The sequence below is a fragment of the Oncorhynchus kisutch genome, linkage group LG4 (assembly GCF_002021735.2).
Source record: "Oncorhynchus kisutch isolate 150728-3 linkage group LG4, Okis_V2, whole genome shotgun sequence".
NCBI classification, from domain to species: Eukaryota; Metazoa; Chordata; class Actinopteri; order Salmoniformes; family Salmonidae; genus Oncorhynchus; species Oncorhynchus kisutch.
Window position 1 is genome coordinate 73,699,839 of NC_034177.2, and position 17,635 is coordinate 73,717,473.

The following is a 17,635-nucleotide window of genomic DNA, read 5'->3' on the forward strand; positions in this document are numbered from 1 at the left end:
ATAGCGCCTCTCCTCTTTGGGCTGCTCCTGCCTGTTGACACGCTGCTTGGTCCGTTGGTGGTGGGTGATTCTGTTACGGTTTTCTAGTGGTGATGAATGAGAGTCGGACCAAACTGCAGCGTGTCGATTGCGATCCATATTTATTAAACAAAACGAAAACACGACTAAACACTAAACACTACAAAAACAAATAAACGAAAGGAAAACCGAAAACAGCCTATACTTGTGTCAACTAACAAAACAAGGACATCAAGACAAATAGGACAATCACCCACGACAAACTCAAAGAATATGGCTGCCTAAATATGGTTCCCAATCAGAGACAACGATAAGCACCTGCCTCTGATTGAGAATCACTCCAGACAGCCATAGACTTTGCTAGAATACCCCACTAGCTACAATCCCAAATATATACATACCAAAACCCCAAGACAAAACACACCACAATACAAAAACTCCATGCCACACCCTGGCCTGACCCAATACATGAAGAAAAAACACAAAATACTTTGACCAGGGCGTGACACATAAATTATTCTTTACCTTCTATCAGTCTCATATGAACATTTTAAATTATTGGTTATCTGCACGAACCCTAGTTTCCATAATGAATCAGCAATTTACAAAATTGGCTTAATTATTAATTTCCTAACTAAATAAATAATCACATAGAAATACTGTACATAACAAAAAAACAGTAGATATTGGTTACTAACAATAATAGAAATGTCCCTAGAGGGCTAAGCCGATATGATGGCTTGGTAGACAAAGGGAAGGGGGTGTGGACTGAGAAAAAGCGGGAAAAACAAAATGGATTCACTACACACAGTCTCTAATTATATTAATTGAAATGCTAATCCTTTGCACATGAACGGCCACTCATTAGAGAATAATTGCAATTTATATATTTACGCCCGTATGTCGTGGTTGTCTTCTCTGTTGGAATCCTCGACCGTCCTGTAGGGTTCATCAGAGTCTCTGGTTAACTTTACCAGAAGTCACAATGTCTTTTGTGGTTTTAGGTTAGAATGAGTACCATTCAGAAATGTTGTCATAGATAGGTGCTTCGGCGGTTGTCTGTTTTTTCGTTCTAGACTTATATAATTTCTAGCTGCAGACTAGTAATTACACATCTAAGATTTGCTCTCATTCTGTAGTGAGCAATAGTCTCAGAGTTTAACCATTTGCAACCTTAACTTACACCGGAGTTTGCGTGGTCAAGATGTCCGGTTAACCGTGGGTCTCTTTGGCATGAAGTGTACATTTTGTCACGGGTGGTTTTATACCTTTCAGGCGAAAAGGGCGGTTCCATGACGCCAACGTAATGTCTATGCTCACGTGGGTGTGGCCACTGACTATTTCATCTTTATATGAAAATCCATACTCTCCTTTAGAAGATTAACATCACATTGCGTCTTTTCACAAATAGTTTCATGTTTAGTCGCATACGTTCCACAATATTTAGATGCAAACCTGACAGCTGGGAAATGTACAATTTAAGAGATACCGTTATGTGTCTTTCCTGTCCTTGATGAGATCACCAAATGAAACACACTCTACGTAACTGTCCCTTAAGTGTCCACGGACCATTCCCACATTCTCAAAAGTAGAGATATTGTTTAATTCTCCCATTTTGGGGATTAGGAGTTTGGCCAAGTCTCGTGCTTTGTTCTCTCTTTCCCTCAATACTGCATGTCCAAAGGGGAGAGGGTCCCTTACAGATAATTACGACCTGTCGTTAAGTCATAAAACTGTGGAGAGAGAGAGAGAGGAAGAGAGGGGCTATGATACTCCCCCCAGGGCATGTCATGACGAGTGTCGTACCCGAGAACATTCAAGGCTGCAATTGCTGCCAAAGGTGCTTCAACAAAGTACAGAGTAAAGGTCTGAATGCTTATGTAAATGTGATATAAATAAATTTGCTGAAATGTCTAAAAATCTGTTTTTGCTTGTCATTAGGGTTTATTGTGTGTAAATTGATGATAGGAATAAACAATTTAATACATTTTAGAATAAGGCTGTAACGTAACAAAATGTGAAAAAAAGTCAAGGGGTCTGAATACTTTCCATGCCAGCATGTACCTGGTGGCACTGCAGAAACATCAACACACCCCTGACCAAGATGTCACAAGTTCAAATTCCTTTACATCGTGTCCCTGTGCCCTGTGGTTTTTATGTTGGTGTTGTCAGATAATCTGACTTTGCCCGCCCCCAATGTCATGCCTAGAGACCTTGTAGAGTAGCAGGGAATTCAGGTTGCTGGCAACCAAGAGGTTGCAGTAAAAATACAGTAAATATTGTAATTTAGAAGATTTCACTGTAATCAGATTACAGCCATTTTACCGCAATACCACCCTACTTCATCTGAAAAAATACAGTCAATTGTAGATCCTGTATTTTTTTCTGCAACACCAGTAGCCAGTAATGTACTGGGAACCTTTAGAAAAGTGCTGAAATATATGGTCCCAATTCATATGTGGCCGATCTCTATCATACCCACAAAGCACGAAAATTCAGGTCGTTGGCAACCAGGAGGTTGTAAGTTCAAATCCCAGGTGAAGATGAATCCCAAGTGTCATTTTACAGCAATAGCATCTTAATAGAGATATAAAAATAGTAAATGATTGCATATTTTCTGTATATTTACTGCAACCAGTAGCCAATAATTTACAGAAACATTACATTTAGTGTTTAACAGTGAAGTAACCCATTAGAATTTCTTTATAAATCAGGAATCTTGCAGCTTTTATATAATAAAAGAAATCTTACAAACTTTTTTGGTAGTTGTATGGCAGAGACATTGTGCTACAAAGTAATTGTTTGTTTTATTGTTCTTAACAATTAATAGACACAGAAACTAGATAACTTCATAAAGCTTGCCAGCTGGAAGATTGGATTTTTTTGGGGGGAGGGAATAGTAACCATGATCGTTGGTTTCCAAGTAGCACACGGATAAGAGATACATTTGCATTGAAGCTTAAAATAGCTTAGAGTAAATGTCTTGAGTTAGTTTAGTTTATTGAAACATACCAAACCTGAATATACATGTAGATATTTCAATAAAATAAACAAACTACCTAAGAAGCAAAACACCTTCATATTTATGCATTCATGATAAATATTTATTTTCATTTCATTTCATTTCAACAGTATACAATTATTATATTTAATAGATAACATTACTTTAAAAACAGAATATATGCCAACCTATTTTGTTTGTGTACATTACAGCTGTAAAACTGATATGTTAAACATGTCATCGTTCACTGGAACTTTACATTGAAGTATACAATACTTTATAAAGGGTTTATAGGTAGTTTATTAATCAGTACCAATTAAACAGTTATTTGCTTGAAAAACATTATTTCGCATAAAAGATTCCACCAATTAGTTATAACAATGTTTTACATAAAGTGTTACCTTCATTAGTTTCATTGTATGATTATTCCTGACATTCATGCATTTGTCAAATTGCTAGTTTCTTTCTTTGGTGCCACAAATTTAATCCTCAAATTTCATTACCCTGGTACTGGTGCATAAAGTGATATATTTTATAGACACTGCCAAAAAGAGAGATTGAGGAACTACCAGCCTGACAGCAAGACCATGGCAAGAATGGGGAGAAAAAAGTAAAATAAGAGTGAAAGAGAGAGGGAGCTGGGGGCTGCATTTCCTGTGTTGTTAGGGACAGTGGTTGTTGACGGGGTGGGGAAGTCACTGATCATCTCATTAAAAAAGGACATGAATCTGGAGGTTTTTGAAAAAATATGCATCTTGGTCGCTCGCAAATTGGTATCATTTTCATCCTTATTCATTGTTATCACTCCAGCCTGGAACCATGCCAACCCAGACTTACACATCAGGGGACCACCTACATCTCCCTGTGTAGAAAACAAAGCAGAAATAAATAGAATTGGATATGAATGAGAATCACTTAAACAGAGAGAATACTTCTGACCTACACCAAACAGCAATGCCTAGCACTCTCCGCCATACATACAATTTTGAAGAAATAAAAATTAAAGCATCCAAGTGTAATTCTTTATGACTTGTTATAAGCATGTATGAGCCTTTATAATGCCTTATAACATGGACTATACAGTATGCAATGGTTCGCTATGCATTCAATTCATAACTGACTGTTATTTTGTCCCGATCATTAAGATATGTTCATAAGACATTATAAAGAGATTGTACATGACAAGTCTTACTATGCATTATAACTGTATCATAATGCATTATACCTGGATGCTTTAAGTAAAGTAGCCCTTGCTGTAGCCCTTGTTACCTGTTCCAGGTTCATCGCTGCAGTGCAGATGTTCTCAGTGGAGGAGATGTTGCCACAGCTCATCACATAAGCCTGCTGCTCCCGTAGACCTGTCCCAGTGGTGCCGTTCACTAGGATAGTGATTCATTTAGTTGGGTTAAAAACATCAGCTAATACTAATTAAGTAAAATTACACGCATAGAAATATTCCACCACATGCCTGTGGTAGAATAAACTAACAAGGAATGTACTGATAATAATGAAATGTCCTAATAATATGGTGAACAAAACTTAACTGTTTTCATCATCTCATTTTCCCTAAAGAAATTATGAATTATTGAATCATGTGCATCCATTACTTGAACACTGAATGGCCTTCCAGCATCTTGCAAACAAACACAGTTTCTTACCCCTGCCTTTGTCCTGGTTTCCCCAGCCTGTCACCCAGCACTGAGTCCCAGGTGGGAAACTTCCATCATTGCTCAGGTCTACACATATAGGCTGAAGGCAGCTGCTGAAGTTCACAAAGTTTTCCAGCTGCAGCAGCGCAATGTTGGTCCCAGTTAGGTTGGTCAGAGTGATGTTCACAATGCCCAATGTAGCCTCAAAGACATCAGATCCTTTCTGCTTGCGCTCTCCCAGAAACACAGTCCACTCGTCGGGATTTAGATGTGAACTACAGGAACAGAAAACAGATATGGTCTTCGAAAAGCATTTAAAAATAGATTTTACAGGCCAATCTTTCTACTCAATGTTGATTAAAATGCATGTACACATATACTGCAATATGACTGGATTATGAGTAATTATGATTGTTTAAAATGCACTATAAACTTAACATGTGCAAATATTTGTATGAAGATAACAAGATTCAACAACTGAGACATAAACTGAAGAAGTTCTAAAGACATGTGACTAACATAAATTGAATAATGTGTCGCTGAACAAAGGAGGAGGTCAAAATCAAAAGTAACATTCAGTATCTGGTGTGGCCACCAGCTGCATTAAGTACTGCAGTGCATCTCCTCCTCATGGACTGCACCAGATTTGCCAGTTCTTGTTGTGAGATGTTACCCCACTCTTCCAACAAGGCACCTGCCCCGGAGATTTCTGGGGGGAATGACCCTTGTCCTCACCCTCCGATCCAACAGGTCCCAGCCATGCTCAATGGGATTGAGATCCGGGCTCTTCGCTGGCCATGGCAGAACACTGACATTCCTGCACAGAATGAGCAGTATATGGCTGGTGGCATTGTCATGCTGGAGGGTCATGTCAGGAAGAGCCTGCAGGAAGGGTACCACATGAGGGACGAGGATGTCATCCCTGTAACGCACAGCGTTGAGAAAAGCTGCAATGACAACAAGCTCAGTCCGATGATGCTGTGACACACCACCAAAGACCATGATGGACCCTCCACCTCCAAATCAATCCTGCTCCAGAGTACAGGCCTCGGTGTAACGCTCATTCCTTTGGCAATAAACGCGAACCCAACCATCACCCCTGGTGAGACAAAATCATGACTCGTTAGTGAAGAGCACTTTTTGCCAGTCCTGTCTGGTCCAGCGACAGTGGGTTTGTGCCCATAGGCGACGTTGTTGCTGGTGTCTGGTGAGGACCTGCCTTACAACAGGCTTACAAGCCCTCAATCCAGCCTCTCTCAGCCTATTGCGGACAGTCTGAGCACTGATGGAGGGACTGTGCATTCCTGATGCAACTCGGGCAGTTGTTGTTGCCATCCTGTACCTGTCCAGCAGGTGTGATGTTCAGATGCACCGATCCTGTGCAGGTGCTGTTACACGTGATCTGCCACTGCAAGGACGATCAGCTGTCCATCCGTCTCCTTGTAGCGCTGTCTTAGGCGTCTCACAGTACGGACATTGCAATTTTTTGCCCTGGCCACATCTGCAGTCCTCATGCCTCCTTGCAGCATGCCTAAGGCACGTTCACACAGATGAGCAGGGACCCTGGGCATCTTTCTTTTGGTGTTTTTCAGAGTCAGTAGAAAGGCCTCTTTAGTGTCCTAAGTTTTCATAACTGTGACCTTAATTGCCTACCGTCTGTAAGCTGTTAGTGTATTAACGACCGTTCCACAGGTGCATGTTCATGAATTGTTTATGGTTCATTGAAGCATGGGAAACAGTGTTTAAACCCTTTACAATGAAGATCTGTGAAGTTATTTGGATTTTTACAAATTATCTTTGAAAGACAGGGTCCTGAAAAAGGGACGTTTCTTTTTTTTTTGCTGAGTTTAGTTATGGGTTCATAGAAAGTGTTATCCAACTGTTCTCTATGAAGCTCAGTGCAACATTAATTTACCCAGGGAAGCATTGGGCAGCACTAAGGACAAATTCCTCTGTAATAAGTGTGCCGCTGCAAATATGGATCCCATTTCTGTGTAGATTGACCATCCAGGGCCAAGTTCTCTCCGCAACATAATAACTGTTGCCCCATAGACAGGGACTCATAGGAGCACGGCCACATACTCGCCCTGAAAGGGAAAGAAGAAAACTGTAAGTAATGATACAAAGTAGTGTCGTAGTCTTTCACAGCTCAGCAAATAAAAAATACAAGTTAAGACACCACACTCTTAGAAAAAAAGGTGCTATCTAGAATCTAAAAGGGTTTATTGGCTGTCCCCATAGGAGAACCCTTTGAAGAAGCCTTTTTGGTTCCATGTAGAACTCTTTTCACAGCAGGTTCTACCTGGAACCTTAAAGGGTTCTACCTGGAACCCAAAAGCGTTCTTCTATGGGGACAGCCGAATAACCCTTTTGGAACCTTTATCTAAGAGTGTAGCCACAGAGGTAGGAAACTTATGTGCAGCAGTGGTGGCTGTACTTCCAGTTGGGATCATGGTTGGTGGCAAGACAGGACAGGTATAACTACTGTCAGCATCTAACCCACAGGAGGTAAACAGGACAAAGCCTAGCTTGTCGATGCTGAACCTAAAATGAAAAACTCACCTTCTGCAGTTAAAATGACAGCGATATCTGGTGCTTTAGTTGTTGTTGGTTTTAGTTGTTGTTTAGTTGGTACATTTGTAGCAGGAGGTGGTAGGCCAGGACATGTGTAACTGCTGTCAGTATCTACCCCACTGGAGGTAAACTGGACAAAGCCTGGCTTGTCGGTAGTGATCTTGGAGTCGATCCAGGGCTGGTAGCGAGACACTCTGGTGTACACCCCAGGGAGATTGGGCCGAGCGCAGCCAAAACCCCAGCTCACAACCCCAGACTGGATCCAGACAGAGTTCTGTTTGGCCACCATTGGACCTCCAGAGTCACCCTGAAATGATGGAGCAATGTAAGTCTTCCAATTCAGTAAACAACAAAGAATAGTTTAGGAACAGAGCAATAATGAAATGGGTTAGCATGGACTCTACCTGACATGAGTCCTTGCCCCCTGTCAGTACACCAGCACAAAGCATGTTGTCTGTGACTGAGCCGACCCTATTGAGGCAGTTACACTGTCTATTACCCAGAACTGGAACCTCCACTTCCTGCAGAGCCTGAGGGGAGGGGAGGAATTCTGAGGTAGAGGATGAGAGACAGACTTGTTATGAACATTCCATTTTCATTGGAAAAATTATGTTTTTGGTCTGCAATGTACTGCTATTTCTCACAACACAATATGTCATTGACATCTCCATGCAAAGGTCAAATCAAATCAAATCAAATCTCCTCACTTCCTTCGTTGATTTTGCCCCAGCCAGTGACCCAGCTATCAGTTCCATTGTGGTAAAAACTGTCACTTGCTGCCAGACAGACGGGTCTGATATAGTTTGTGAAGTTGACTGGTGAGGTGAGTCTGAGCAGAGCAATGTCGTTGTCATTGGTGTCACTGTCGTAAACTGGATGTAAGACGATCTGAGCAACAGTTCTGGACACTTCGTTGGGGTTACTGCCCTCCTGGTTCTGTCGACCTAAGATGATGTTCCAATCATTTGGGCTTGAGCTTTGTTGGAACAGGAAGATTATATATATTTTTTGCATCATATGAGAATTTGACTAAATATAATAATCCCATTAAACTAAAGTAGATTTTTCAGAAACTTATTTCAAGTAAGAGTTGCACTCAGCTGCATTACAGAGAGTTTGACATATTCCTTGAGCTACAACCTTTACGTCCCCTGTATCTCACGCTAACTCACCCAGAAAAGCAGTGGGCTGCAGACATCACCCACTCCTTGTTGATGAGGGACCCGCCACAAACATGGCCACCAAATTGGTGTACGCTAGCCTGCCAGGGCCAACTTCCTGCAGGGGCATCCTCACCCCCCACTATTTTGTTGTTGAATGAAGTGGTCCCACACACTTAAACAGAGATAAACAATGATGAGTGGAGTGGTGCCACATACTGGAACATAAGATATAATCAGAGTCTGAATTGAGTTACTAAGCCATAGAATACAATATGAAACCATGGGTAACACTTTACTTGACACCCAGCATCATAACCATGTCATAATATGTCATAACAGCTGACATAACCTGTCATAACCTGTTATAATATGGTCATAACACTGTCATGAAACATATATTTAAACCTATTGTGACATATATTGCGTTATTTTATGGCTGATTATGACACCTACATAAGAGTGTCAAGGCAAAACAATCCATTACACCATAGCCTGTGTGTCAACAGTATGGTTATGTTATATATATTTTTAATTTACCATATTAAATTGTCATTGTAATTGCACACACACTGGTGTCAGATATGCAGCTACCCCAATGCGCAGACTCCCCAAAAATATGGAAGAAGGTACTCTGGTCAGATGAGATTAAAATTGAGCTTTTTGGCCATCAAGGAAAATATCTGGCGCAAACCCAACACCTCTCATCACCCCGAGAACTCTATCCCTACAGTGAAGCACGGTGATGGCAGCATTATGCTGTGGGGATGTTTTTCATTGGCAGGGACTGGGAAACTGGTCAGAATTGAAGGAATGATGTATGGTGCTAAATACAGGAAAATTCTTGAGGGAAACCTGTTTCAGTCTTCCAGAGATGTGAGACTGGGACGGAGGTTCACCTTCCAGCATGACAATGTCCCTAAGCATACTGCTAAAGCAGCACTCAAGGGGTTTAAGGGGAAACATTTAAATGTCTTGGAATGGCCTAGTCAAAGCCCAGACCTCAATCCAATTGAGAATCTGTGGTATGACTTAAAGATTGATGTACACCAGTGGAACCCATCGAATTTGAAGGAGCTAGAGCAGTTTTGCCTTGAAGAATGGCAAAACTCCCAGTGGCTAGAGACATACCCCAAGAGACTTGCAGCTGTAATTGCTGCAAAAGGTGGCTCTACAAAGTATTGACTTAGGGGGGTGAATAGTTATGCATGCTTAAGTTCTCTTTTTTTTTCTAATTTCTTGCTTTTTTTTTTTTTTTTTGCATTTTCAAAGTGGTAGGCATGGCGTGTAAATAAAATGATACAACCCCCTCAAAAAACTATTTTAATTCCATGTTGTAAGGCAACTGTCACGTTCTGACCTTTATTTCCTTTGTTTTGTATTTATTTAGTTTGGTCAGGGTGTGAGTTGGGGTGGGCAGTCTATGTTTGTTTTTCTATGATTTGGGGATTTGTATGTTTCGGCCTAGTATGGTTCTCAATCAGAGGCAGGTGTCATTAGTTGTCTCTGATTGAGAATCATACTTAGGTAGCCTGTGTTTCACTGTTTGTTTGTGGGTGTTTGTTTCCGTGTCTGGGTTTTTCACCACATGGTACTGTTTTGGGTTTCGTTCATTCCACGTTTATTGTTTTTTGTATTCAGTTGTTCATGTGTACTATTTCTTATTAAAAGAACCATGGACACTTACCACACACTTCCTTCTCGCCTCTCCTCTTCGGAAGAAGAGGAGGAAATCCCTTACAGAAACACCCACCAACCAAGGACCAAGCGGCGTGGTAAAAGACAGCGACGACAGCAGCAGCAGCAGCAACAACAGTGGCCAGCGTCACTGGACATGGGAGGAGATATTGAACGGAGAGGGACCCTGGGCACAGGCTGGGGAATATCTCCGCCCCAAAGCAGAGCTGGAGGCAGCGAAAGCTGAGCGGCGGCGATATGAGGAGGCAGCACGGCAGCTCGACAGGTACGAGAGGCAGCCCCCGAATTTCTTTTGCCGGGGGCACACGAGGTGTGGGGCTAAGCCAGAGCTCACTCCTCGTGCTTATTATAAGCAGCGCGTTACTGGTCAGGCACCGTGTTATGCGATTAAGCGCACAGTGTCGCCAGTAAGTGCCCATAGCCCGGTGCCCTATAGGGCAGCCCCCCGAAAGTGTCATGCGAGTGTGGGCATCGAGCCATGGCGTATGGTGCCTTCTCAGCGTGTCTGGTCGCCGGTACGCAGTTTTGGTCCAGGGTATCCTACGCCGGCTCTGCGTACTGTGTCTCCGGGGCGCTGGGAGGGTGCAGTGCATCCTATTCCTGCGCTCCGCTCGTGCCGGGCAACTGTGGGAGTGGAGTCTAAGAGAGAGGTGCGCGTAGTAGGCACTAGATCTCCCGTGCTTACCCACAGCCCGGTTTAACCTGTGCCTGCACTCTGGAGGGTCCGGGCTAGAGTAGTGATCCAGCCTGGGGGAGTGGTGCCAAGGCTGCGCACCAGAGCTCCAGTGCTCCCCCACAGCCCGGTCCTTCAGGTGCCTCCTCCTAACACCAAGCCTCCTGGAGGTCTCCCCAGCCTGATGGGTCCTGTGGCAGCCCCACGCACCAGGCTGTCTCTCTGTCTCCTCCCTACAGGTGTTCCCGCCTGTCCGGCGCTGCCGGAGTCTCCCGCCTGTCCGGCGCTGCCAGAGCTTCCGCTCCTCAGTCCAGAGGCGCCAGAGCTCCTCCATCCAGCGCTGCCAGAGCTCTCCTCCTCTCCAGTGCTGCCGGAGTCTCCAGTGTGCCCAGCGCCGCCTGAGCTACCCGTCTGCCCAGCGCCATCAGAGCCGCCAGTCTGCAAGGAGCCGCCAGAGCCGCCAGTCTGCAAGGAGCCGCCAGAGCCGCTAGTCTGCAAGGAGCTGCCAGAGCCGGCAGTCTGCAAGGAGCCGCCAGAGCCGCCAGCCTGCAAGGAGCCGCCAGTGCCGCCAGTCTGCAAGGAGCCGCCAGTGCCGCCAGTCAGCCAGGATCTGCCAGAGCCGCCAGTCAGCCAGGATCTGCCAGAGCCGCCAGTCAGCCAGGATCTGCCAGAGCCGCCATTCCGCCAGGATCTGCCAGATCCGCCATTCAGCCAGGATTTGCCAGATCTGCCATTCAGCCAGGATCTGCCAGAGTCAACAGCCAGTACGGGGCTGCCCCTCTGTCCCGAGCTGCCCCTCTGTCCAGTGGGGTCATTTAGAAGGGTCGCCGTGGTTAGGAAGCCACGGAGGCGGACAATGAGGCGGCTAAGACTATGGTGAAGTGGGGTCCACGTCCCGCGCCAGAGCCGCCACCGCGGACAGACGCCCACCCAGACCCAGCCCCTATAGGTTAAGGTTTTGCGGCCGGAGTCCGCACCTTTGGGGGGAGGGTACTATCACGTTCTGACCTTTATTTCCTTTGTTTTGTATTTATTTAGTATGGTCAGAGCGTGTGTTGGGGTGGGCAGTTCCAAACTGTCTCTGGAAGCAACTTCAGCACAAGAACTGTTCGTCTGGAGCTTCATGAAATGGGTTTTCATGGCCGATCAGTCGCACACAAGCCTAAGATCATAATGTGCAATGCCAAGCGTCAGCTGGAGTAGTGTAAGGCTTGCCGCCATTGGAGTCTGGAGCAGTGGAAATGCATTCTCTTGAATGATGAACCAAGCTTCATCATCTGGCAATCCAAAACATGCCCCCATGCCTAGTGCCAACTGTAAAATTTCATGGAAGAGGAATAATGGTCTGGGAATGTTTTTCATGGTTCAGGCTCGGCCCCTTAATTCCAGTAAAGGGAAATATAAATGCTACGGCATACAATGACATTCTAGACAATTCTGTACTTCCAACTTTGTGGCAACAGTTTGGGGAAGGCCCTTTCCTGTTTCAGCATGACAATGCACCCATGCACAAAGCAAGGTACATACAGAAATAGTTTGTCGAGATCGTGTGGAAGAACTTGACTGCACAGATCGCTGACGTCAACCCCATCGAACACCTTCGAGATTAATTGGAATGCAGACTGCGTGCCAGCCCTAATCGCCCAACATCAGTGCCGACCTTACTAATGCTCTTGTGGCTGAAAGGCAGCAAGTCCAAGCAGCAATATTCCAACATCTAGTGGAAGGCCTTCCCAGAAGAGTGGAAGCTGTTATAGCAGCAAAGGGGGGACCGGCTCTATATTAATGCCCATGATTTTGGAATGAGATGTTCGACGAGCAGGTGTCCATATGCTTTTAGGAATGTCGTGTACGTCACAACAGGAGTAAATATATGGGCCATGACAGTGTTATGACCATATTATGACAGGTTATGACAAGTTATGTCAGCTGTTATGACATATTATGGCATGGTTATGATCGTGTCATAAAGTGTTATGACACTGGGTGTCAAGTAAAGTGTTACCAAAACCTGATTGTTCACACAGTGTGGAAATGAACCTTTGGCTTCACAGTAACATGATACACAGTATACATGATAAATAAAATAATCAGACATTAAAACATTAGCAGCACATCATTAAGATCATGGCAGCTGTCAAAATGTGCATGCAGGTATGTGGACTGATTACATTTTGTCAATAATGAAAACGAAGAATATCTCAAAGGTTGACATTTATAGTATGTTCTAATCGATCATGCTCTTTAAGTTCAACAAATAGCAAAAAGAAACGTCAGCAATGGGAGTGATGACCATGAATTTCTGTACACGTCTGGAGAATAAAATGTAGATCATGTTCTTACCTTCAAGTTGACAATATGATTCTGAGAAAGAGAGGAAGTAATTGAGTTAATTCATTGTCTGATTGTCTCTATTAAACATGTTTGCTTTTGTGAAAATGCAGCTTGTGTATAACCATAATTGTTGAACATGTCACACCTCATTGCATGCTAGCTTGCATCAGCTGCACCTTTTCTTCAGTAGTGGATCAAACAAATAAAGCTAAAACATTAAATTCATGTTTTCATGAAACTGAAAAGTCTCTGAAATGGAATGCTGTTGTAATATGAGTTGGATTAGAGTGTTTTATTTAATATTTTATTTAGGGGGCAGTTTAGCTTTAATATTGCAGATAGACTGTGGCTTCCATCAATGTAATTGTCTGCATCATTTACAATCCCCCATACATATAAAAAAGATATATTTTCCTTTATTATTTTCTCCTAACCCTAACAGCCTTCCCCTAATTGGATTAAATGAAGGCACAACAACAATTAGGCTTCTACTTTCAGTTTATACATACTATATACATTTTATGGACACAGTATATTTTACAATCGTTTTTAGTCCCAGCCTTCAGCTACCCTCAACCCCTCCCATGTATCTCTGAAGACCATCCAGTTTTGATTTCTATTTGCCATATATTTTTTTGTTTTTCAACTCATAAAACTGAAAAGACTCTGAAATGGAATGATGTTGTAATATGAGTTGGATTGTAGTGTTTGTAAGGTATTTTATACATGTTTATTTTACAAGTATCTAAGTATATTTTTTTAAGAATGTGAGTAGTTAAATGTTGCAATATGTAACTTTTTGTGTTATCCGACCAGTGCCGAATTTAGCATGTCAATCTTGGTGGGGCAAACCATTTTTTTATAGATGCAGGCCAGCGAACCCACTACACATCGCTAAACTGTACATTAAATGCACTTTAATGGTGACAAACGCTGCCTACAAACTCTTAGGGTCTACATAAAGCTGTCCCGAGAGTGGAGCTTATGGCTGACTTGCTTAATATGGTTTCTACTGACTCCTTGTGGATTTGTGTACAGTAACTAGATAAGAACCACATTCTCCTTCAATAATAATGGATGTCGACATTTTGACTTTTGAACCATACACAAACTTTATCACATTTATGTTCAGTAAATTCACAATATTTGTTTTATATAAATAATATGTAGCTCGTAAGTATAAGCAAGTTCAAGCAAACGAGCTGCGATGAGGTAGGCCTACTGGTTCAGCACTTTCGAAATGGACAGCGACAGAAATTCAGAAGATATTAGTTCAGATAAATTCAGCAAGATGTTGAGGCCTTAACTTTACGCTTTTTTAAGTCACCACGGAGAGAGAAAGAGAGAGAGAGAGACCCAGAGTCAGAGGTTAGACTGCCATTTGAAGTATTTTGTTAGTCCTATGTGATGTAAAAAGGAAGGAGAATACAATCACAAGGATCCACTTTTATAAACAATATACAGAAGCACTGACAGAGCATTGCACAAACAAAACAACCGCAATATGAACTGGAATTACATGGGTCTATTACTGAACTGTTTGTTGAACAAAAGTATTTAAATTGGAAGAGACCGTCACTGGCAAACATGCTAACGAGAAGGGGATACTATAATATAATGTTGTTGGGTCTGTATCTTACCACCCTCCTTATGGAGAAAAGCACCTGAGCTAATTATAACACACAAAGTAAGAAAAACAATTAAATGCATCATTCTAACATTGCCTAAAATGATTCATAAGATACTAATGACATAGACCTATATAAGCAATATAACAATGCAGATGTACAAACTATGGCATATAAACTCAGCAAAAAAAGAAACGTCCTCTCACTGTCAACTGCATTTATTTTCAGCAAACTTAACATGTGCAAATATTAGTGTGACCATAACAAGATAGTTTCAACAACTGAGACATAAACTGAACAAGTTCCACAGACATATGACTAACAGAAATGGTAGAATGTGTCCCTGAACAAAGGGGGGGGGGGGGGGTGAGTGATAGGCCCTAGTTCTCTTCAAGTAACCAACAACAAAACTAGGTTAGTTCATTGGGAAGATTCCCAAAGGTTCTGTGGTGGTGCTCAAATGTATTTTTTATTTTATTTTTTACCCAAAGTGGATTTCTGTTTTCTCACTGAAAAGTGTTTATTGTTCTCGTCAGAGCTTTTCAACTAAATACTAAACCATATTTTGATTTATGAATGTGTCGTCTTGTTATTGATGTGATGTTATTCAGGCCTTTTGATTTTAACAGATTTTAACAGATTGTTTTAGTTTTGTAGGCATGCATTTAATTTATGGATCAAGCCTTAGCAGTCATTCTGATCTCGTTCCCAATGATCAGTGCTTTAGTTTGTAATGTTGCTGTCCAGTGGTTCTGAATTTGTGACTGAATTTGCACCCGACTGTCCACGTTTTTCTGTACAATAACATTTTGATTTGAACAGTTGAAAAATGTTGGTGTGTGTCCTAGGCTCTTTATATTTAACCTATATATGTTACAGCGCTTTGGTTTAACTAATAAATATGTTGATATGGAACCAAATGATCTGTTTCAGTAGGCTTTTTACTTAATAGTATGCAACGATGAGTAAATAGTATGTAGTTTAAGTATGTGGTACACTAGTATGGGTATTTGGACAAGTCCGTAGACAATCCCACTCCTGCCACAGAAAAGTATAGTGGTCAATCTAATACGCTCAAAAAGACTTACCTTGAATTAGGAGACTTGCCACCGTCAATAAACATACCAATTTCTTCACAGACATTTCTTAAGTGTTATGTACAAAGCCCATGTTTTTGCTCTTTAAATATCCGTCATGCTATCCTTCATTGCCTACACCCCTCCCTTAGGACACTACAACCTCTTCTTTTGTTCTTCTAATCACTCAACTTTATTCAGTAAGGCTAGAAAGGCTAAGAATAGTGTACAGTGGTTGCCATTCATCTCCATCAATTAAACATTAACCCTACATTCTCAAACAAAGTGATAGTTACTACCAAAACAAGATTATTCATTTTGTAGGGGGAAACACTTTTTTTGCGTTGTGGAGAACCTTTTTATATCAGTTCTTTGAATAAGCCTTTGTGTATGGTTCTTCATTACACTGTTAATGATTTCCTGGGTGGTTGCAGTGAAAAGTTCATGTATTTTTAGAACTGGATAAGGTATTATTGCTGTAAGGGACAGTATGCTGCTGTATTCTGATTACTTCGGAGTCAACCTCTCTTGGGATTTTAACTCACAACCTCTCGGTTGCAATCAACCTGACTTTCCTACGCCACCGGGCCTGTGGTTATGATAGAGATTATTAAAAGCATATTTGGGGGCGTGGTCTAAAATATGTTGTATTTGTGCCAATGTGTTTTGGTATTTGTCTTTGTTGTTATTTGGATGAAGGTTGAGCAGCTCATTTGTCTACTCCCAGTTCTACAGTCTTTGTAAACGCTTGTGACAATCAACAACTGCACTGTTGAGTGGTTACTGCATTTTCGAGGAACTTAATGGGAGTTGGTCATCAGGAAGTTAATGTTTATTTTTAAATAATACTGTCAGCTCGCTGCAAGTAGTTAATGCATAAACTTGTTCTGGCTGATCTTTCACACTCACTGACCTGACAATGTGACAGGAAAGTCAGTTTGCTGTCTACCAAGAGGTTGAGACCAGGTGAGGCTGAGTCCCAAATGTGGTTACCTTAAAGAATGCTTAGTAGTTGTCAACTAATGTTAAACAATCTTGTAATCAGTAATGTCCAGTAAGTTACTGACAGCTAGTTGCAAGTTACTAGCAGTTACTGACTATTAAATTACTGTGAATTTTACAATAACTTACTGACAGCTAGTAATGTAAAATTCACAGCAACTTCCAGGCAACTAACTGCAATTAAGTTACTGTGAAATGCACAGTAACCTCTTAAAAGTGTAGCTCTTTGTCACATGTTCTTACAAAGATTGCAGAACTGACAGTGTTAAAATTTGTGCTCAAACAACATAACCATCAACTACTTAAACTTGAATAACACTGTCTTGTTATTGTTTTCCTTACATTCACCACAACCAGTAGCCTTTAGTAGAGGTCGACCGATTATGATTTTTCAACACCGATACCGACTATTGGAGGACCAAAAAATGCCGATACCGATTAATCTGGCTGATTTGAAATAATGACAATTATAACAATACTGAATGAACACTTTTATTTTAACTTAATATAATACATAAATAAAATAAATGTAGTATCAAATAAATAATGAAACATGTTCAATTTGGTTTAAATAATGCAAAAACATGGTGTTGGAGAAGAAAGTAAAAGTGCAATATATGCCATGTAAAAAACCTAACACTTACGTTCCTTGCTCAGAACATGAGACCATATGAAAGCTGGTGGTTCCTTTTTAACATGAGTCTTCAATGTTCCCAGTTAAGAAGATTTAAGTTGTAGTTATTATAGGACTATTTCTCTCTATACCGTTTGTATTTCATATAACTTTGATATTGGATGTTCTTATAGGCACTATAGTATTGC

The 17,635-nt window shown here is 41.7% G+C and overlaps 1 protein-coding gene across 1 annotated transcript; it reads right to left on the reverse strand.

The window, feature by feature from the left end:
- Positions 1–2,997: 2,997 nt before the first annotated feature.
- On the reverse strand, positions 2,998–16,104 carry LOC109889978 (transmembrane protease serine 9). Its single transcript, XM_020481878.2, has 10 exons — positions 15,824–16,104; positions 13,117–13,137; positions 8,415–8,577; positions 7,950–8,218; positions 7,647–7,792; positions 7,231–7,549; positions 6,584–6,755; positions 4,678–4,943; positions 4,289–4,398; positions 2,998–3,881 (listed from the first exon to the last, which is right to left on the reverse strand). Exons 1-10 carry the CDS (start codon positions 15,876–15,878, stop codon positions 3,585–3,587), a joined length of 1,818 nt encoding a protein of 605 aa, XP_020337467.1. The 5' UTR covers positions 15,879–16,104; the 3' UTR covers positions 2,998–3,584.
- Between the last annotated feature and the right edge of the window lie 1,531 nt (positions 16,105–17,635).